The 23,103-nt window shown below is 32.2% G+C and overlaps 2 protein-coding genes across 2 annotated transcripts; one reads left to right on the top strand and one right to left on the bottom strand.

Annotated features, from left to right (window-relative positions):
• Window positions 1-17: 17 nt before the first annotated feature.
• Window positions 18-811, bottom strand: LOC114385224. The gene has a single exon (XM_028345250.1). The coding sequence runs from the start codon at window positions 689-691 to the stop codon at window positions 137-139; it is 555 nt and encodes a 184-aa protein (XP_028201051.1). The 5' UTR covers window positions 692-811; the 3' UTR covers window positions 18-136.
• Window positions 812-11,127: 10,316 nt separating this feature from the next.
• On the top strand, window positions 11,128-23,103 carry LOC114383129 (histidine kinase 2-like). Its single transcript, XM_028342729.1, has 14 exons — window positions 11,128-12,070; window positions 12,508-12,780; window positions 13,470-13,928; window positions 16,593-16,868; window positions 17,416-17,585; window positions 17,709-17,921; window positions 18,015-18,201; window positions 18,431-18,482; window positions 18,571-18,800; window positions 18,903-19,001; window positions 19,489-20,144; window positions 20,863-21,360; window positions 22,014-22,548; window positions 22,778-23,103. Exons 1-13 carry the CDS (start codon window positions 11,759-11,761, stop codon window positions 22,264-22,266), a joined length of 3,678 nt encoding a protein of 1,225 aa, XP_028198530.1. The 5' UTR covers window positions 11,128-11,758; the 3' UTR covers window positions 22,267-22,548; window positions 22,778-23,103.

The following is a 23,103-nucleotide window of genomic DNA, read 5'->3' as shown; positions in this document are numbered from 1 at the left end:
GTTTAACATTGTGGTGAGTGAGTTGGATCAGGACTACAGGCCAAATAGATCATTGTGGAGACAAAGTAAAAGTAATGTTATGTTATTGATAAAACGAAACGACATTACAGCTGAAGGGCAAAGTATTTTTCTCGCCTTACTGGAAAGGTGGGATATTCATCTTTTCGACAGTTGAGGATGGGTTTGTCACACTGCTGTTCTTTGGGTCTTCCTTGGGTTTTGGAGCTCGGTGGGAAGGCACCATGTTGCCAAATGTCAAAGCAGCACTGATTCCGTGGCATCTTATGGAAGAGCTTTGGCACACATTTGGTGTGACAATCCTTGCATTGTTGACAAACAAACCTGTTCTCCCACCGTTGGTGATGCTGATCACCCTGCTTGGAACGCTAGAGGGAACCACAGAGCCATTTGGAAAATGTAATAGATGGCTGAGTATGAAATCATGAAGCTGGTCTAGAGCTATTGAGAATTGAGATAGTTCATCATCATTTGGCATTAGGAATGTCAAATCATTGTTTTGCAGTGAGTTGGGCTGGCTGTTTAGTATTTTGAGGAGGATGACAAATCCATAGTAGGACCGACTTCTCATGTCAGTCATGGCTGCCTGCAGGTCGGTTTGGTTGAATGACATTGTGGACTGAGATTCACCAATGGCAAAGAATGTAAGAAGGATCACAAACCAGATAGCCATTAGGGAAAGGATGAGATTTTGCTTGAATGTTTACTGTTTGTGATTGTGTGTGATGAATGCAATGACATCTCACTTTGCTTGGTTTTTATAGCCACGTTATTGTTTCACGCCTATGTTGCCACACTTTCTTCCCCTTTCTAGGAATCTAGGTGGGAGGCCGGTTGTGCATGATCAGGTACTGAGAATGTAGTAGTTAGCCAAGGAAGCTGAGAATGTTTTGGGGTTTAGAGGAAGGTGATTTTTTTTTTTTTTATCAATATTCAATATTAAACCCTTTTTAGAGGAAGGTGATTTTTTTTTTATCAATATTCAATATTAAACCCTTTTTAGAGGAAGGTGATTTTTTTTTTTATCAATATTCAATATTAAACCCTTTTTAGAGGAAGGTGAATCTCCACTTTACATTTTTCTGTTTTACATGAATTAGCCATCAAGGAGTGATTATTGTGACTTAAGCCTCGAAAATCAACGAGCTATATCCAAGTTTGACCCATTTTATTATTCAACGAGCTATATATAAGGAAATAGGAATAAAAAATATTTTAGGAGAGGAATCATAAAGCGATGACAGAATTGTTTTAAGAGACAAAGATAGGAAATCCTTTTCAGATTTTAACTACGAAAACCCTTAGTCCTAGGCACAGAACTCTTCGTTGGTAACTTTTAACTTCAGACAGAAGCAGTTTGTTGAGTTAAACAACAGGTCAATGTCATATTAGAGGTGATCAGGGAATTGTACAGGTATCTGCAGGGCAAACGTATGTTTATCAAAACTTTGTATGAAAAAAAAAAAAGTTATGGGTAATAATTTTTTGAAAAATGATAAATATTTTTTTAATTCTTTAACTAATATCTTAAGAACTGATTAGTAAGATTCTAATTTTTTAATAAAATAAAAAAACTTAAAAAATATAATTATAACTTTTTCTTTTTAGTTTTTTCTCTTCTCATTTTTTCTCTACCACCAGTAACGGTTCTTCCAACTTCGAAGTCTTTCTAGCTTCTAGTCCTAGGAAGATTAAAAAAAACTGTCCCCAATGATATAATTTCTTAGACGAATAGCAATATGCAGGGAACATGAGAGCATCATGAACACACTAGCACAAGACAAAGGTCAAAATCGTGCTAGACACGAAATTTTCCAGAAATCTAGTTCGCCTCAACGTTAAGCAGTGAACATTACGCACTCGACAATGTTTTTCACCTGTCAAACACTGTATAATTCAACATCTACATCTCTAAATATGCTCAAAACATTGACTTGTGCTGATTAGTTTTTTGACGATGTTGTAGAGGAATCATAATCAAACTCTCTTCATGAAAAATATAGATCTATATTTAAGCTTTTCACGGGGACCAAGATGACTTCAATCACATTTCTAGAGTTTGACAAAGAGGAGATATAAAATTTGAAGCTTCTCACTATTGTTCATCTTCCCTACATTAAAAATCCAAGAAAGAGAAGTTTATTCACGCATTTTTCTTTCATTTAAACCATTGAAATCATGAATCACAAAAAATATATAATATGAATTATTTTCTCACAATATTCCACCAAGTTAATGCTTTGAAACATGTTAAAAAAAACTCTATAAATTTAGATTTACCAACGATCTTTTAAAGTTTGCATCTTAACTTGATTTTTTCTTTAAAACGTTCTCATCTCACAATATGTTGTAATGATAATTTTTTAAATTTCTTAATTATTGAATTTAAATCATCAATTAACATTGCTTTAAATTAGCAAGCGCGCATAAACATATACATTTAGAACCACTTAATAAATAACTTAATTTTTTTAAGAAAATAAATAACTTAGTGTTGATTAATGTAAAAATTAATTTTTGTATGTTCAAGAATGATTTCATTATTAATATCTAAAAAAAGAATGATTTCATTAATGAAAACTCCAAGAGTATATTAATTATGATTAAACATTTTAAATACTTTTAAAACAAATATTAAATTATTTATAAATGTTTTGTATAATAACTATTTTTATTTTGTTAATCGGTACCTTAAAGTTAGAACACTCTTTTATAAAAACGAATCATATAGGTTTTATCTTCAATATTCATTCTGTATATTAATTACATACTTATCTCTTAAAACTTTTTTCGCCAACATATTTTTATTCTTTGAAACATGAGCATGCTCTAAATTGATTCAGCCGTTGAAAACTTCAACTGCCACTGGTTTTAAGTGGTAGTCGTGTCTCCACCATAGGTGGGGGACACCTTCTTACCCAAATGGTCTCCAAACGCTAGCTCCTATATGAGTAAAACAAAAATAAATTTGAAATCTTCAATTTGACCAAGAGTCAATATGGTAAATCATTTCAAGACAAGCTTGGAGATTATAATCTTTCATGCTCAATTTGTAAAGCCACTAGCATCAGCATGTCCTCTTCACACCCATTATTATAAAATGATTTAATTATTCATTTAATTCTTATAGATTCTAAAATTATCTTTTTTAATTCCTATAGTTAATAAATAAATTTTTTTAGTTCTTAAAATTTAATAAATAAATTTTTTAATCTTTGAAATTTATAATTAACTCCCTTAGTTAAAAAAATTTTAATAGATTTTTTGGAATTAAAATATAAACTTTAAGAATTAAAAAAATATATTTATTAACTATAAAAACTAAAAAAAATTAAAAATTATAAAGACTAAATAAATAATTAAACATTATAAAATATAAACAGCTAACTGACACTGTATTAGCAGAAATAATGTTCACTAGCTAGCTAGTATTGAGGGTTACAGACATTTGCAAAGATAAAAATCATCAGAGCAAAGGTTGCTATCAAGCTTGGTCAAGACAAGGTTGTGTGTCAGGAAAATAGATAGGTGAGCTAATTTATAATGTCTTTTGTCTTTTTATCAGTTTTGTCTCTATTTTGATTAAGTTGTCAACTTCAGACTTGTACATGTTGCAGTTGTATTTAGGAAGAATTATGAAAAATATGGCATCCAGTAATATTTATAAAGAACCATTCTAATAAATCCTTTTATAGTAACATTTTTTTACTATTTTACCCTTTTATTTATTAAATAAAAAATATTAAAAATTTATACTTTGCAATATTAAATATTTGTTTTTTATTCAGTGTTTCTTTTATAAAATCCTAACAAGATTAACAGTAATGAGAGAATAATATGTCATTATTCATTTTTTAATACTTTAACATAGACATGATGATATGGGTATAATATATTTTTAAATCCAAAATATATAATAATTCAACTTTTACTTAATAAATATTCAAATTTATTGATGAAAATATGAGACATCAATAAATAGTTTCTCAAAGATGACAAATTTAAATTTATTTTTTTAATATGTAAAAAATACAATAAATTAATATCAAAGACAATTTAATAACACATTGATCTTAAATTTGTAATTTAATATTAAAGTGATCTTCAAAAAATATATAATTATCAAATTGTTCCTTAAATATTAAAATTTAATAAAAACATAATTTTACAAATTTAACAATAAAATTAATTCGTCATATTTCTTACATATTCAAAAATTAAATTTATATTTTTTATTTTTCATAAATTAGTTTACCACGACATTATATATTTTTAAGGGTGAATTTGATTATTTATTCAAATAAAAATTATCATCTTATTTTAGTATTGTATAATTGTGTCTCTCTAACTGAGAGTAGACTAGCTAGTAGCTGCATACTAACACAAGCATAGGGCATAGCTAATTGTAATAGGCATTGCTTATTACGTTGAAATTGAAAGGAGCAGTTATTGTGCATCCGAGGCAAACTACAATGCTGTTGGCTGCTATCTGCCACTGCATTCAGATATCTTGTTAATGTTTGATACCCGCGTTGTATCAAATGTCTGATGTTACCTTACGTAGTTATATTCTTCAATTTTCTCTCTCTATTTTCTACTGCATGTTTGTGATTCACTTTTTTATTTTTCTCTTTTTTTTTTAATGTGCAGTATCCCAAATTGAAAGTTAAAAGACCAATTTTTCTAGTTACTGAAATTTATTTATGTTGTGTTTGATTGAAGAGAAACACAGCAGAAGTGAGTTGAAAAGGAGGAAAAAGTATTTAAGGTTATGTTTACATTCTGGAGGAAAAAGTGTTCCAGAATGTGTTTTTTTTTTTATTGAACAAGAATTTAAAATTCATAGTTTGACATATGAAGAAGTATTGGAAAAAAATTTAAAATTTGTGAGTCCTGCATAAAAATATTTTGGTGCAAAAGAGAGCCGAAATAGCAAAGAATTGATGAGAATATAGTCTTAGAAGTGTAGTTCACTTGACTGAAGGTGTATGATAAAATAATAATGGATCATGTTTGTATTAGAATCAATTGTATTACATTTTATATGCAAAATGACAAAATAAATGTGTTAAAAAACATATATAATTGATAATCAACATGTTTGGATTGATATTGAAGCACCGTGTCTTGGATGTGAAAAAGAAAAGCTACGAATAATAGCTTCAACCTTGAACATGGATATGACCCACTTAGGTGCCTCCTAAACACATATCCAAATATTTACATATGTTTGTTTTATATAATCGATTATGATATTTTATTTTATTTTTCTCTTTTCTCTTTTACTTAATTTGTCTTTTATTTTTCTTAAATCAAACCATCTATAATTTTTTTAATCTATTTTTCCTTTTTTTGGCTTACATATTTTTACTCTTATTTTATTTCTTTATACAAAACAAAAGAACAATCAATTTCTTTTGGGCCGTTTTCACCCTTAATATAGAAAATGGATTCTAAAAATATTAGAATTATGATTCATACTAAATATTTAGACCTCACAACCGGACTTAAAAAACTTTTCAAAGAGTTTTAAAAATAAATTGAATAATTTTCATTCTTTCAAGTTTTCGGAGCTTATCTTTATTTTGATCAAAGGACAATCGTTTCCTTTAATTTTTTTTCAGTTATCTTGGTATGGATTTATTCTTTGTGAGAGAATTAGTGATTTTTCATTTTGGATGAATCAAAATCTATTCGAGGAACTAATATCTTCTTATATATTATATTATATTATATATAAAAATAGATTTAAGAATTAAGCTCTTAACCACGTACTTAAAAAATATAATTATCTTACGAATACTATATCATGTTAGTGATTTACTTTTCTTTTTTAAAAATATTTATTTTTATAAGTATAAAATAAGTGATTATATTTTTTAAGTAAATTAAATAAAAATATGCATCTAACAATCTTAAATTTGCCTCCTATAGAATGAACGACCTGCGTTTTAAAAAGTTAAGTTTAATTATGATTATTAATTTAAAATAATTAAACTATAATTAATAATTATAATTACATTTTATTCTTTAAAATATAACCTGATTTTGGATCAACCTAAGTCTTTCATTCAAAGGCTTAAATATATTTTTGTTTCAAATATTTGAGTTATTGTTATTTTTGGTCTCCTAAATTAAAATTATATTTTAGTCTCTTAATTTTAAAAAAATATATTTTTTTAGTTCTTCTGAACTGATTTTTGACTATTCATACGCATTGTGACTTTTTTACTAGGGAGACTTTTTTTGTAATAGAGGAACTCAAAATAATAAATTTAAATTTAAAGAACCAAAAATAACAGTGACCTAGACCTAAATTTGAGGATAAAAACATAACTATCATGGAAGAAAAAATTATTAACCTTCACAACTAAACGTTATATAATAGTGATTTATGATTGATTTATAATATAAAAGTATATTTATTGATAGTGTATAGTCAACTAATTGATCATAAAAAAATTAATTATTTGGTAATTTTAATTTTTACTTTTGGTAAGTTTTTAATTTTTTGGAACAATTTGATGATTTAAACAATTTGATTCAATTTTAAACACTTCCAATAAGGTATCCATTTTCTCAAGTACAAATAATTAAAACTACTTAAATGTTTTTACTTGAAGAATAAATATATACCAATAATCTAAAATAAAATAATTTTATATCATCATCTAATCATAAATCTTCTTGATAAGTTTATTAATTTTATAACTATCTTAAAATTTATTGGTTGATAATACTGTATAACCATTAAACTCTTTTATTTATGTATAAGATAAATAGTACTAATTTTTTAAAGGTGTATATATCTCTCTTTTTTTACTTTTTTTTAATAAATTTTTATATTTAAATAAATATTCATAGATGCTTATAAATATCAATACTGTTTAGAAAAAAAAAATAAAAATCAACAAATCTACAGTTACTCTTTAGTTATTGGATTAGGATGATATTGGTATGCATCCATATGCAGCACTTATCCAAAAGATAACTAACTTCAAGCATTTGCACTGGGATCTGTCCTTCAAGCATGTTCATAATCATAACAATATGCCCGACTGGTTGGCTCGACAAGATTCTTGGCTGATGCCTCTAATGTTCAACATCTGTTATTGGCTGATGCCTCTAATGTTTCTTTTACTAGACTTTACTCTTTAGTTTCTATTATTCTGTTTGTATATTAGTTTCCATTCATAAAAAAACAAATATCAACAAATAAATAAATATTTATAAAATTTGTGAATATTTGTTTCAGATATCCATGTGGATAGCAAATTTTAATTTCATTCAGCAAGACAAATGAAATCTCTACTTACAATTATTTCCAACATGAAAATTAGACGCTCACTAAAGAAAAAAATGTATTTGCCTCCCTCCCCTCCCCCTAAAAGCTAGAGACCGCAGTCATCAAATTAACCTTTAAACTTACTCTCTTAACCTATGATTAAATGGTTTATATATATATATATATATATATATATATATATATATATATATATATATATATCCCTACCTTTCTCCACAAGTTTCTTTAATTATTTAGCTTTGGTGAGTAGACTATAAAATATGGGTCCATAAATAATTTCAGATTGACCTATTTCGTAATTCTTAACCAACACTGAATTACATCAAAGAGGGAGCATTGATTGAGTCGTTGGATTATTATGTAACAGCCATACAATACTAAATTTCACATTATAAGATCCTCTTAATCAATACAAACATGCGGACATATTGTACAAAGATTTGAAGGTAAACGGCTTTGTTTGGTAGTTCTTGAAAACCACGAAAATGACGACCAAACCTAAATTAAGCTGCCCCCAATAAGATGGATTTAAAATAAGATCACATAAAGAAAATAATTATTGTACAACCATGCAAGGAAATTGTAATAAATTTAAGGCATTTGAAAATAGTTTCTTCTTGTTACTATTAATTAATTTAAAACCATTATATGAAGAAAAAAAAAATAAAAGAATAGATCGAAAGGTTATAAATTCCATGTCTTTAATAGGTTAAATCAATAAGTTACAAAGAAAAGGTGAGAAATCCTGTAGCTGGAATAATTAGGAATAGAATGCATATTCTTGAAGAGAAATCTTCCTAGGGAGAATAATAGGCATTGTGGTGGGTCTATGCCCAACTGGATTTTGTAATTATTGAACCTCACATAGTTACATGATGTGCCCCATACAGTAATGCACTTCCCACATGAACATAGTACTTAGCTCCAAAAGATGAATAAATTAATATAAATAAATAAATATAGCGTGGTAGTTTCCATGGCAAGAAGAAGTGAAAAGAAAAGTTGGAAAGGGAAAGTAACAAAGCTTCCAATGCCATTATGCCGAAGTGGATTACAATGAAGCATGGCCCTACAAGTTTTAACCATCTAAGAGTTGCTTTGATGATTGGATTAATTCTTTTCTGGCTGGTCACTTTCTTTTTGACCCTCAAGTGTTCTGTTTGCCAATCTTATAAAAGTATTTTCTTTTTCTACAACCCGTATATCAATGTAAAAATTATAATTATAGTAAAAGATGTAAATATTATAATTCAAATTCATTTAAAAAATACATCTTAATCACTATTGACAATTTAAAATTAATTATATCAATTTATAAACTTAACGGCTCCTAAAACCGTAGGTTTTACTTTCTTTCTCGTAAAATATACAACCACTACTTACCTCTGGCTATATGTCAACTTATTTTCGGCGGAAGATATTGTTTATATAATAACGTTGAAAAATATTATATTGTTGTGAATAAATATTTTATGATTTTACTTGATAAACGTACTTCATGGTAATGGTGCCAAATTGCCAACTATGAACAGGCCAAAAAAAAGTAATGGTGCCAAGCCAAATTGGCAATGATGAACACTCCCCTTAAAAAAAAAAACAAAATAATGGTGCCAATAGGAAGCATAGCTAGTTCAGGTTGCATCATCATATTCCAATATGTTGTTATATCACCCGAATCGAACTGACCTGCATTCATAATACGGAATTTTGTTTTCTACCCTTTATCACAGAATTTTAAAAAATGGCGAATTATAACTTTTTTATTTTATTTTAGTATGAGTAAGTTAAATGCTAAAAATTACAAGAAAATTTATATTTGTGAAAAATTAATACTTAAGGACCTGTTTGATTTTGAGGAAATGCTTCTGTTTTCATTTTCTATTTTTAGTTTCTTTAAGAAATAATAAAAATAGTAAAAAATAACAAAAAAAATATTTTACTTTTTTTTATAACTTTTGAAAATAAGAAATATAGGAAAATAATATGGCATTTTTATAACTAAAATTAAAAACATGTTTTTCAAATCAAACAATTCCTAATTTTTCAATTCTACATTAGAAAGTAGGACACCCCCCTCCCTTCCAGATAATGAGAAATAGATGAGTTTATTATTATATTTAGCTTAACAGGAAAGTATGAATACAGAGTAAATTTGTTTATAGATCTGACTATAATATAAGAAATGGAAACGTTTTATTTTATTAACTCAATCCAAATTGTGTGGATATGCACAAAGTATATATGTTGTAAACAATATATTTTCACAGCAAAAAGACCATTCAATAATTGACCTTTTTTTTTTTACAGAAATAAATTAACTTACATAAACAATAACAACGGCTAACCAATTGAACTTACATATGTGATTAGCATGTGAAGCCAACTCGTTAAGGAAATATTCACGCTCATCTAATCTCATTAGACAATAATCCGTGCGGTAATCTGTCTATCACTCTTAGCTAGGTAGGTATATACACTATTTCCTCCTCTTTTGTTGAACTTTATGAAAACTTTTTCTCTCTCAGTGAAACTTGTACATTCTTAACTTTCCAACATAACAGTACCGTATAACAGGTTCTCATTATCATAATTGATTAATGTAAAGATTGTAATATTGTTTAAGCACTGGAAATGTTCTGGATCGCAAGAAAAAGTGGCATGCCAATAAACAGCAATAATCTGTCTGTATGTAAAACAGTGTTGGTAGTTACTATTTTGTCTAGAAATGACAAATCTCACCGCCATAGCAAAAATCATAAAAGTGGGACTCCACTTTAAAACTTAACATATTTTCGAAAAAAGTATTTCTCACTAATCATAAATCATCATTAATTAATAGGCATAACCCTACTTCCATATCCCACAATGATGATTAACTCTCAAGGCAAGAAATTCACAGATCTAAAGTCTAAAACTATATATGAGGGTTTTTGTGCCGTTGATCACCACCTAATTAAGATTAACTTATTAAATGTTTAAAATGATAAAAAAAATTAAGTTAATATAATAATATCCATGCAATGATGGTCAAACCAATTATGCTCTTGATAGTAGTTTTTAATCAAATTGGCACTTTGTTTAGTACTATTGCTGGGTTGATTCTCTTTCGTTCATTATTATATATTGGAGGGTAAGGTATATAGCCGACATTCATTTTATTTGATGCCCCCATTACACCTATATACCCCTCATCAAACCTATATAATTTTCTCAAAATCATTGATTCCAGAATATTTTGGCACCATGCGCACATTAGCCTTTACCCCTCTGAATAATTGCCCATTCTTCTTCCAGTATGTTTTGAACATAATATTACAGTGTTACTTTCCACTTATGATGGAACTGCGGAACTGGACAATGTGCTAGGTGCATTACCATTTTTACCCTTTTTTAAATTTCTCTCTCTCCCTATCTTTCAAATTCTTATTCCCTCTCTCTCTCTCTCTCTCTCTCCTCTCACCGTTTCACCGGAACCATTTCTTCTCACATCTTTTTTTCTGACTCTCTTTATCTTTTCTGGCACTTAAATCCGTATTCTGCAGTGCACAGTTGGAGTACTCCCTCTTTAAACACTGAAGGGTGCGGTCTTTGTCAACTCTTGCAAAAGCAACACACCAAATCGAAGTTAAAAAAAAAAGAATTAAAATTAACCAAAAATTCAATTATGCTATTGCTAAAAAACTAAACAGTAATAATTGATATTAAAAAAAAACTGATGCTTTTATTTTCCTTTTAAAATTTATTTTTAATCATGGATTTTTGTTTGCTTTTGGTTAAACCTTCCCCACCAGATGATGAGATAATCATGATCCATCCTCAATTAGCTAATGCTGCACACCAAACTGGAGAGAGAGAGAGAGAGGGGACATTTAATATTTTCTTTCTGAAAAACAAAATGGGTCATATCAGCAAATTTGCGAGAAGATGATGGTCACTGTGATATTGTTCCACTCTTGATGCTTCTTTTGGGTGTTCAGGTTAGTGAGGCAGAAACAACCTGTTATAGAAAAAGAACAAATTTTCCCATCTCATTCACAGCTCCTCTCAGTGGGTTTGATTTGGTGTGATTATTACCCCATGCTCCTCTTCCTCCTCCTCTTGTTATGTTATCTCTTCAACTTCAACCTACACGGATATCCACAAAAAAACGAACTTTTTGGTTGGACCACTCCAGTTCAAGCATAATGGAGCTCCTTTCTTGAGATATATCAACTGGGTTTTGTGCAACTTTTCTCTTTTGCCTTGTGGAAGTATCATAAAGCACCAAACTTTATGTGCCCTGAGGGGTGGATTGCTGAGAAAATATTTGGGTTTGCTTCAATTTTGCTTATGCAGTTGAAGATTCATGGTGGGATGCTTGGTGGTTCAGCCTTTTCAAGCTGCTGGGGCTTGCCTTGAATCTCCAGGACTGTTACGTTGGTGAATTTGGCAAGGATGTCTGTGAATCGAAGGCTTCCTGCTTCAAATGGTAGATTGCTATCAAATATGAAGTCTTGGAAGCTGAATGAGCCTCTGAATGGGTCTAATTCTCCCAGGACATGTAGGAGGAAGCCCTTGCTTCTTTGGTTTTTTGGCTTTGTTGCCATAGGGAGTGTTTGGTTCATCTTGAGTTTCAATAGTAAGTATTTGGTGAGCAAGGAGAATGAAGCAATTTGTGAAGAGAGAGAGAGAGCCTTGCTACAACGTTACAATGTTAGTAGGAAACAGATTCATGCTTTGGCTTCCTTGTTCTCTGGATCAGATCAGGTGAACTGCACTTTCCCCTTCACTCTTTCAATTTTATTGCTTCATATTGTGGTCGCTGAGGATAATTCATAATTATTTACTTTTGCTTAGAAACTTTTACTATTTGGCTTCTTCTATGTACTAACTGTTCTTTTTATCGGGCGTTATTGTCACTAAATAAACAACTTCTTTTTGGATTATATATTTGAGCTGAAGTGAAAGATGTAAAATATTGAGAACCAATAGATTGTCTTAATGAAAGGATATAAACTATGCTCTTCTAATGCTTTTTACGCAAGGTTTCTCTAGGATCACTTTATGTTGTTGGTTAATTTCTAAAAGTGATGGATACTCTCTTGCTAGATTTGTAATAGAAAACAGTGGTTGTTGCAGAGATGAATATGAATAGTAACAAAGTGGTGCTCTTTGTCCTATGTCTTACTAAGTTTATAATGCAGATTTTATCCAACTGTATTGATGAAAGAAGACTTCAAATGCTGTTAAGCAGCGGCATGGTCAGTACACCACAGTTAATATGTCCGGAGAATCAGGAGTTACAAAAGGTGCATACATGTGTTGCAGACACTGTAGAACCTATAGAACAATGCCCAGTTCTCAATGATTGTGTCCAGACAAGGCTTGAATTATCATTCCCATTGAAAAGTTATGTATCATTGGCCTCGCACTCTGCACTTCCAACTGATTTGGTTAGTTATTTGCACCGTGGAAAGGTAGAATCTTTACTAAAGCTAAGGCATGTATTTGTTATGCCCAAAAGTTTCATAATTTAAATTGTTGACTCTCCTAAAAAATAGGGATTACCCAAGAATTATAGCCTAGCTTACAATTCTCTTTTCTCACTGCTCAGCCTATCCTAGGGGGGCATAATATGGTTGTTGATTGAATGGAGATAAAAAAAAAGCATAGTGATGAACTTTAGGATTCCTAAATATCATTTTCTGTAAGAGTGCTGAGTTTGTGGAAGCTGGGTGAGAAATGTAACTATTAATAATGCATCATCTGGATCTACAGTGTACCATTTTGTATGCACTTGAATGTAATCAAAAGATTCCCTTGAATTGCCTATCTGGCATCATAGCATTCTTTTTATAGCTTGGCTAGTGCTATAATAAATTCTTGTCTTGATGTGTAAAAGACAGGGCATCACCGATGATAGTCTAGCTTTCAAATCATTCAACCTACAGCCTAATAATAATAGTCATATCAAGGAAAAGTAGTGGATTTTGGTTTATTTGCTCCAAATATTGCCTTTCCCATGTTACTTGTGAATGTGATTTATACCATAGACTCTGCTTCTAAGCTTGTGCAATAACTATGAAGGCGTGCAATCCTTGCATGCTTATTTGAAACAAATACTTCCACTATATAATTAATTTGCTAATTCATTTTGGCTTTGCAGAACATTGTGCAATCATGGGAACTGAGGGTATCTGCAATTCGGTATCATGCGAGTTCATCTAATTTAATTAAAGGATGCTGGTGGGTCCTCATTGGAATTACAATGTCCTACTTCTGTTTACTATGGAGGAATCAAAAGCAGAAGCTAGTTCAGGGGCATCCAGCTGCACAACAAAAGTGTTTGAAACATTTTCCAAGGGGTCCTTCAAGGGGTGCTGGGAGGTGGAGGAAAAAGTTATTAGTTATATTTGTGTCACTTGGAATAATCGGGTCCTTTTGGTTATTTTGGCACCTGAATACGGGAATTATGCGGAGAAGAGAAGAAACTCTAGCAAATATGTGTGATGAGAGAGCCCGTATGCTGCAAGATCAGTTTAATGTGAGCATGAACCATGTTCATGCTCTGGCTATCCTTGTATCTACCTTTCACCATGGTAAACATCCTTCTGCAATTGACCAGGTAATATACTCAATGTCCTTCTCTTCTCTTATTGGTATTTTCCCACTCCCATCTTATGCAAACTTATTCATGGCCAGTGACTCCAAATATTTTGCATGCTCCTAGACACTTTTGCTTAGTATATCTTATGTGAATCTAACTGACATATTTGAGTGGCTGCATAGTAAAAAAGGAAATGTAAGTTTTTTTCTATTCTAAGGAAAGCAAAATCTGATCCAAATCATCTGTAAGAACTAGGGAAAAGGCACTGTTGCTCACTTTGACGTAGCAAAAACTGCATACATATAAAATAAAATAAAATGAACAAGAGTAATGGAAAAATGTGGGGATGCTGAAAAATATGATAATATAGACACAAAAAATGGAGGAGTTCAGGTTGTGCCATTGTTTGCTAGATTGACAAGTGTACCAATTTGCTCAAGTAGTAATTAAAATGGAAAGTCCGAGTATCGTGTTCACAAGGAATTTGTTATACTTAGATGACGCATATTCAATTTGTAAACAATTTTAATTGCAGTGTAATAAAGTGAAATAACTCATTCATGTTTCAAATTCCTGAATTAATTTTTCTAAACTTAAAAACACATGACAAGACCAATGCAGAATTGTATAATAGAACATATACCAAGATGAAAATGTCGGGGAGTATTCTACTGAACTTTCTCTTGACATAACTAAATAAAAATTTTTCTATTTAATATTGCTTTAATGTTCTTTGCATCGTTAAATTACTCTAACCGTAGTTCCTCACATGAAAGAGCCTAGCCCTCCTAGTTTCGTTCTTGATTCCTCAACAAACTCATTCTAAGCGAGTTGCATTACACAAAAGATGCAACATTTACTAGATTACTACACACCATTCCTAGAAATGCAGGCCTCTAGCTACTCTATCAAGTTCTAAGGACTAAAAGTATTTTCCAATACTCAAAGCCTAACAAACATATAGATGGGTGATCAAACCACAAATATGAAAATTAAACACAGATAGAAACAGAGAACACTAGCAATAATATTAAATAAATAGTTAGAGTTTTTACATCAAAAGTGCTCAGTGAAAAAAAACTCCCTAACAATGAAGTGTTTAGCCCTCCATTAGCAAGGAGGGCTTAATACAAGAAGGAAAATGATGTGGGGACGGAATGGTGAAGTAAAGATGTGAAGAAAAATGTCTTCTTTCAGCCTTGGTGTCCTGTTCCTTCTTTTCCACGTTGTTTGACGCTTCATTTCCCCCCCTCTCTCAGTTTTTAAAGACTTTTGGGCTTCTCAGCTTACGAAGGTGCGCTCAGCGAGCATGTCTCGTTGAGCGAGAGTTAGTGGCTGGGCGCTAGGCGGGCTTGGACGCGCTAGGCGCGAGAAGAGACAAAATTCTCGTTGGGCGGGCTAGCTCTGCGCCTGCTGCTCTCTGACTCAACATTCTCTAGGGTTTCGTACTCACTTAGCGAGCTGGCTCCCTCGCTAAGCGGATGAGCCTCGCTTAGCCAATCTGTTTCGCTGAGCGAGCCCTTTAGCAGCATTTCAAAATCTTCTCTTCCTTAGCCTAAAAATCCAAATAAATTCAACATTAGTCATTCAAATGGAGTTTCCACTCTATAAATTCACACAAGAATAAATTATTCACAAATCTCACAAAAGAAACCATAAATTAGAGGTACATTGCTACTTTTTATCCTATTTTTGATGCATTTAGCACTCATGAATAGCAATTAACAGCCATTGATCTGTAATTTGTCAAAAGCTTGAGCTATTGAAAAGTATAGATAATGAAGTAAAGCTCTTTCTTTATGATTTATTTTTTCTCCACAACTAGCCTAAAATAAAATTTCTAGCTTCTCTTTGTTTTTTTCATTGTGCTATGGTAATGTTGTTGCAAAAACTAAATCTTAAAGGAGAGTTTGAATAAGAGTATCAAATGAATATCCTTTGGCACTTTTACTAGCTATAATAAGAAAAGCATGTTTGACCGCATTTCTCGTTGTCATTGTTATAGATTTTTATTAGAAAAATGAACTAAACCTAATTCATCCCCAAAAGCTAGATCAAGAGAGGGGGAGAGAATTGCTCAAGTGTTATAAGGAATAATTTGGCCATGTTTTTAGCCATTGTGGAGCATCATAACATGCATCCCCTCATGCCCAGGACTACATATCGGAGTGTGAAGTTTGCAAGACTAGACATTTACAGGTACCTAACATCAAGATTGAATAGGCTTTTGGTATCATATTTGAAATGGGTGGGATCTAGCTCAACTCTAAAAGTTAGCTCAAAGGGGAGGGGGGAATCACTCAAGGCTCAAGCCTTACCAGGAGTATTTTGGCCATATTTGTAGCTAATGTGGAATGTCTTATCAACTTTATAACTGCTTTAAGTATATGCTAATCTTACAAAAAAATGTACAAGGTTTGAACTGGGTTCCTCTTTTCACTTGTAATTCTGATATGGTTAACACTGAATTTGATTGTATTAGACCAGTCAGGTTTGGATATGTGTGAAGATTGCATAGTGTAAGTCTCCCAGTTGAAACCACATTAAATTTATGAGTCCTCTTCAACTCTCTGCTATTTATATGTTGTTCTTGTTGTAATATTATCCATCTTGAGGGAAAACAATTAAAAAAAAAAAGAAAATTTAAGGATAAATAACATTGAAGCTTCTGTTTCACTGCAGAAAATTTTTGGAGAATATACAGAGAGTACAGCATTTGAAAGACCACTTACTAGTGGTGTTGCTTATGCTTTGAAAGTTCTCCACTCTGATAGGATGCATTTTGAGAAGCAGCATGGGTGGACAATTAAGAAAATGGAAACTGAGAATGAGGCATTAGTACAAGATTGTATTCCAGAAAATTTGGATCCAGCACCCATTCAAGATGAATATGCACCAGTGATATTTGCTCAAGAAACAGTTTCCCATATTGTATCTATTGACATGATGTCAGGGAAGGTGTGTCTTGCTTAGCTTGCTGTCACCCTAACATGATTTACTTTTTCTAAGCAAATTGTGGGGCAATGACTTACACTGCAAATTTTACATTCCTGTCAATGATCTTACCATATTTATTCTGCACAAGTATGTATGAGAAAACTAGAGTGTGAAGTCATCAGTTAGAAAGACTTTTTTGGCTTTGTATTTTCTTTATGCAAGGTTTAGGTCGAAGCATTAGATGCTTGGAGCTTTTGTATACATGAAGTTGAATATTAGAACTGGAGATCACTAAACAGTATCGCATATAATTTACTTTGAATAGTGAAAGTTAAATGTGGGGTAAACAGAATCAACTACATACAAGAGTTTTACTTATCAACATCAATGAATGACTCTGAGCACTGGTATCACCTGCTTTTCATGCCTAATCAGTTGATTTACAGTCATCTCAGTGACAGATTAAGAAGAAATAAGACTAGGAGTTACTATTATCTATTGAATTATTTGTTAAATCCCTCATTATCTGTCTGGTTAAAAGAAAATATTTTGTTGCATTGTTACACAGGAGGACCGTGAGAATATTTTGAGAGCAAGGGCGTCTGGAAAGGGGGTTCTGACATCCCCTTTTAAACTACTAAAGTCCAATCATCTGGGTGTTGTACTTACATTTGCTGTCTATAACACTAATCTTCCTTTAGATGCTACACTAGAGCAGCGTATTGAAGCTACTGTAGGGTAATCCTACATCTAACTATCTACTGGTTAAAATATGCATTTCATTTGTGCTCTGATCCACCACCCCTAAAAGGAAAACAATTACAACGTGTTATGTGAGTATTGTTACCTATTTATTGGCAGGTATCTGGGTGCGTCTTATGATGTTCCATCACTGGTGGACAAGCTTCTACACCAACTTGCCAGTAAACAAACCATTGTTGTAAATGTTTATGACACAACTAATGCATCTGCACCAATCACAATGTATGGTACTGATGTTGCTGACACTGGCCTACTATACATAAGCAGCCTAGATTTTGGGGATCCGCTACGAAAACATGAGATGCACTGCAGGTTTGCTTTCCCACTAAAATAAAAAATTGTGTGGTGTCCAAAGAATTGAAATCTCATACTAGCTCAATTCCTTCTTTTCCTTTTCTTTTGCAGCTTCAAGCAGAGGCCTCCATTACCTTGGACAGCAATCAATGCATCAGTGGGGGTGTTTGTTATTACTTTGCTTCTGGGTCATATTTTTTATGCAGCAATAAATAGAATAGCAAAAGTTGAGGATGACTATCGTCAAATGAGAGAGCTGAAAGTTCGTGCTGAAGCTGCAGATGTGGCAAAATCTCAGGTGTGATATATTTATGGGATTTAGGCTTTCTGTTATGCAGCACAATTGTTAGAGTGATGTCAAGAATATTGTAATTCTTGTACACATTTCATATGTTTATTGCATCACATGATGATCATCATTCAACATCAAAATTATTTCTGAGTTCTGATGGTTTATAATTTCTTTTACTTAATTAAAATTAATATTTCCACCTTGACCTTCAACGATTGCTTTCCCTTTTTTGCAGTTTCTTGCGACAGTTTCACACGAGATCAGGACTCCAATGAACGGTGTTTTAGGTAATTTAAAGTATTTGTTGTTTTCATAGATAAACCCAACCTGTCAATACTCGGTAATAATTATCAGCTGTTTCAAATAATTTTCCAGGTATGCTGCAAATGTTGATGGATACTGAGCTTGATGAAAACCAGATGGACTGTGCCCAAACCGCTCACAAGAGTGGTAAAGATCTTATCTCAGTCATAAGCGAGGTTCTTGATCAAGCTAAGATTGAGGCTGGAAAGCTTGAACTTGAAGCTGTAGCCTTTGATCCTCGAGCTATTCTGGATGAAATTTTATCACTTTTCTCTGAAAAATCTAATGAAAAAGGAATAGAGGTGAGATCGTATCTTTCCGCTACCTTAGTTTTGTACCTCCTATAATTTGTACATTAAGTCTTACATGAACTTGTGTTCTCTATACATTTTTGGTGAGTCCAGCTGGCTGTTTATGCATCCAATCAAGTACCCAAAGTTGTCATTGGCGATCCTAAACGGTTCCGACAAATAATTACTAATCTTGTCGGCAATTCACTTAAGGTTTGCATTATTTCATGCTGTATTGTTATTTTTTGGGTGGGTTTAACCCATTTTATTCTTTACATATATCATGATGCTGGAAACATCTCATAATTTTAAACAATGCATCATTTTGTCCTTTTGAAAGTGTGTCCCTTTGCTGATTGATATTGAAATGGTGTTAATAAGTAAATTCATCCATAATCCTGGTGATATTTTTTTTATTCATTATTTCTTTACAGTATTTCCTTATATATATATATATATATATATATATATATATATATTCACTAGTAAGTGACCCATGCAATGCAATGGGCAAACATTGTAATACTACATAAACAATTTGAAGGATTTATATGTTTACCTCCCTTCTATTTAGACTTTGAAATAATCTTTCGGAATTTTTATTTTAAATTGGTGTATTTTCTTATCTTTAGAATAAAAGAGAAGGAATCTTATTGGTTATTTATATTCTCTATTAATCAGTTTACTTGGTGCATTTCAGTTCACTCATGATAAAGGGCATGTATTTGTCTCTGTTCATCTGGCAAATGAAGTGAAGAACCCACTTCATATTATGGATGCAGTGCTGAGAGAAGGCTTAAACTTGAACCAGGACATATCAAACAGAACATATGATACGTTAAGTGGGTTTCCTGTATGCAACAGATGGAAAAGTTGGGCAAATTTTAAGCAGTTAAGTGGCATAAATGAGCCTGAAATTATTCAACTTCTAGTAATAGTTGAGGACACAGGTATAGGAATTCCTACAGATGCACAAAGCCGCATATTCACACCTTTTATGCAGGCTGACAGTTCCACCTCCCGAACATATGGTGGAACTGGAATAGGACTGAGTATTAGCAAATGTCTAGTTGACCTCATGGGAGGAGAAATTGGATTTGTAAGTGAGCCTGGAATTGGAAGCACTTTTTCCTTTACCGGAACCTTCAGAAAAGGAGAAAGCACGTCTCTGGATGCAATGCAGCAGAATAATCATTTTGGTTCAGAGTTCCAAGGATTGAGAACATTAGTGGTAGATAGCAGAAAAATCCGAGCTGAGGTCACAAGATATCATCTGCAGAGATTGGGAATGTCCGTGGATGTAACTTACAGTCTGAATTCTGCATGCTCTTGTTTATCTAATGTGTGTAACAAGAGGTAATTTGCCACTTGACTCACTTTAGCAGTTGAAATTAAAAATCCAAATCAGTTGACAGTTGCACACGATAAACCTTAAAACTTACCTATTTAAGTTCTGTCATTCTTAATAGCATAAGGGCACTACCCAGAATATTTCATGTGTACAAGTCATATACTATGTAAAATGATTTCAGAATATAAATTATCTTTATCACCTGCTTTATGTGGAATACCACAACAAAGTCTTATCCCACTAGGTGAGATTGGCTACATGTAGCCAATCTCACCTAGTGGGATAAGGCTTTGTTGTGGTATTCCACATAAAATAGGTGATACTGATAATTTATATTCTGGAATCATTTTACTCAGTAAACAACTTGTACACATGAAATATTTTTTTTCAGACTAACCCAATCCTCAATGCATGCTTTTGTGTGGATATGAATTTTGCGTGATCTTGTGAAGGCTTGAACTGCTTGGTGTTCTGTAGGAAATTTGGTTCCTATATTGTTATTAATAAATTGCATTAACCGGTTCATTTTTTGCTACTGGTTGTTTTGAATCAATATTGGTAATTGCCTGTGTTCAACAGTAGTAACTTTAAGGTGCAATTAGTCATGAAGTAAACATGGTGTTTCATTTCTAGTTCATATTTGTTGATTTTTTTTTAAAAAAAGCTGTACTGGACAATGGGCTATTATTTGCTAAATTACTACTACTGTTTTTGTTCCTTCAGTATGTCGACCCAATTGGCCATGATTCTTATAGACAAGGATGCTTGGGATAAAGAATGTCATATCTTATACACAATCAAGAAACGTAGACAGAATGGCATCAAAGGGGATCCAATGAATTTACCAAAGATTTTTCTCCTGGCCACCCACCTTAGCTCCAATGAACAGGATGGGCTCAAGTCAGTTGGTATAATAGATGATATACTGATGAAGCCTCTTTGGCTTAGTTCTTTGATTCAGTGCTACAGAGTATCCCTTGGCACTGAAAACAAGAGAGTAAATAGGAAAAAAGTGTCCAAACTCGGGAATTTATTAATTGACAAACAAATTTTGGTTGTTGATGATAATGCAGTCAACAGAAGAGTTGCAAAAGGTGTTCTACAGAAATATGGGGCTAAAGTTACTGCTGTGGAGAGTGGCAGGGCTGCTCTGAAGATGCTTAAACTGCCACATAATTTTGATGCTTGTTTCATGGATCTCCAAATGCCAGAAATGGATGGGTAACTTATCTTCTTATTCCTATTTTTTATTTTTATTTTTAGTTTTCTCAATTGTGAATGCAAATGGAGACACTGTCCTTTCCTATAAGAATAGAACCAAGGAGCAATGACTGGTCTAGTAAGTTTATTTTGTACTAGAGAAAACACATGAAAAAAAGTAGATAATAATTAAAGGAACTGGTGCAAAAAGTCAGGCCACTACCCTTATTTCCTTTTGTTAAGAACCTACTACCTAGAATGTTTTAACCACGACTGATTTTTCCCGGGCCTCATGGCTGTGTTGTTAAACTGTAAAAGTATCCACTCAATCTTATGTAAATAGATATAATGATTAGGCTTTTGCCTTGTAATTTATTTATTTTATTAGAATATATGAAACTATCTTGTGATATTTTTTATTATCCTCTAGTGGGGCGTTTAACTTGTTTAAGAAATATCCTCTAGTGGGACTCAGTTAGTGTATTTAAGAAACTTTATAAATTCCCCAATCTGCTTGCTATCATGTTATCCTTAGGTTTGATAGATGGCCATTTAACTTGTGTAAGAAATATCAAATTCTGAGTGCTTTTCTAGATAGGATCTCACACCTGGAATTCTGGATACAAGGCTGAGATATAACTTACAAGTATTTCTCTTCATCTTAAATGATACAGTTTTGAAGCAACGAGGCAAATCCGTTGTCTCGAGAGTGAGGTAAATGAGAAAATTGCGTGTGGGCAAGCATCTGCAGAGATGTTTGGTAGCATCTCTTATTGGCACATTCCAATACTGGCAATGACAGCAGATTCAACTCAGTCTTCCAATGAAGAGTGCATAAAGTGTGGAATGGATGACTATGTGTCAAAGCCATTTGAAGAAGAGAAGCTCTACATGGCAATGGCGCGTTTCTTCAAGTCAGATACATAGTGTGGAAGTTTGAAATCTTTGATTATTAGTGCAGACAGCCAGCTGACAAGTGTGGACTGACCTCCAGAGTGATGTGTAGTATGATATCAATTATCATCGAATGCCATTTGTTGGTTTTCCATTAAAAGAGCTAGCGGATGGATTAATTTTGGCTAAATTATGTCCGGATATTGTAATGGTTGGACATGCCCCAGATGATGTGTTCCTAATTGAGACTGCTTGCCAGCATCAAAGTTATCAATTCAGCATCATGGATCTCAGCTATGGTCTTGTTTAGTGATAGTAAGTACCATCTTTATCATCCCAGGATTTTTATATTATAAGCGCATTTCATACATATATACTTATTATAATTTTAACAAGTAGAAATGGATCATTGAAATATACATGTGTTACAATTCTAAATTTCCTTTGTAATTCAATTATCTTGAGCCATCATATGAGTTTAATAAGAGTATGAGCCTATTCCCGCATTAATAATTTTTGTTCTTATTTTCTTCTTCTTTTCCAGGATGCTGATTTGAGTTCAAGATATTATCACTTATTGCAGGGCAGAAGGAGGTCAACAGAAGGCATAATTGCGTTTTTGTGTACATACCCCGTTTTTGTTCCTGTTTCCCATCTCTTATTATTCTTTGTAAATATTTATATTTGGAGCTAGTAGGATAAGATAAAAATGTTATAGTGTCGACATCATTATTTCATTTTTTAGGGGCCAAGATGGAAAAGGAATGACAGATCTTTGAACCCTCATAATTTTGTAACTAACATGTAAAGCAAAATTATTTACATGATACCAGTAGAATGGCATATGTAACAATATTTTGTGACTTGTAA

The sequence above is a fragment of the Glycine soja genome, chromosome 14 (genome assembly GCF_004193775.1).
Source record: "Glycine soja cultivar W05 chromosome 14, ASM419377v2, whole genome shotgun sequence".
NCBI classification, from domain to species: Eukaryota; Viridiplantae; Streptophyta; class Magnoliopsida; order Fabales; family Fabaceae; genus Glycine; species Glycine soja.
Note: the sequence above shows the minus strand (reverse complement) of the source record. Positions and strands in the feature narration are given on the sequence as shown.

Bases quoted from the DNA above. Each gene is read 5' to 3' on its own strand.
- LOC114383129 (XM_028342729.1), top strand. From the start codon at position 11,759: ATGTCTGTGAATCGAAGGCTTCCTGCTTCAAATGGTAGATTGCTATCA. The intron at 12,071-12,507 runs GTGAACTGCACT...TTTATAATGCAG, and splicing joins TGTTCTCTGGATCAGATCAG to ATTTTATCCAACTGTATTGA. The intron at 18,202-18,430 runs GTGTGATATATT...CCTTTTTTGCAG, and splicing joins CAGATGTGGCAAAATCTCAG to TTTCTTGCGACAGTTTCACA.
- LOC114385224 (XM_028345250.1), bottom strand. From the start codon at position 691: ATGGCTATCTGGTTTGTGATCCTTCTTACATTCTTTGCCATTGGTGAA.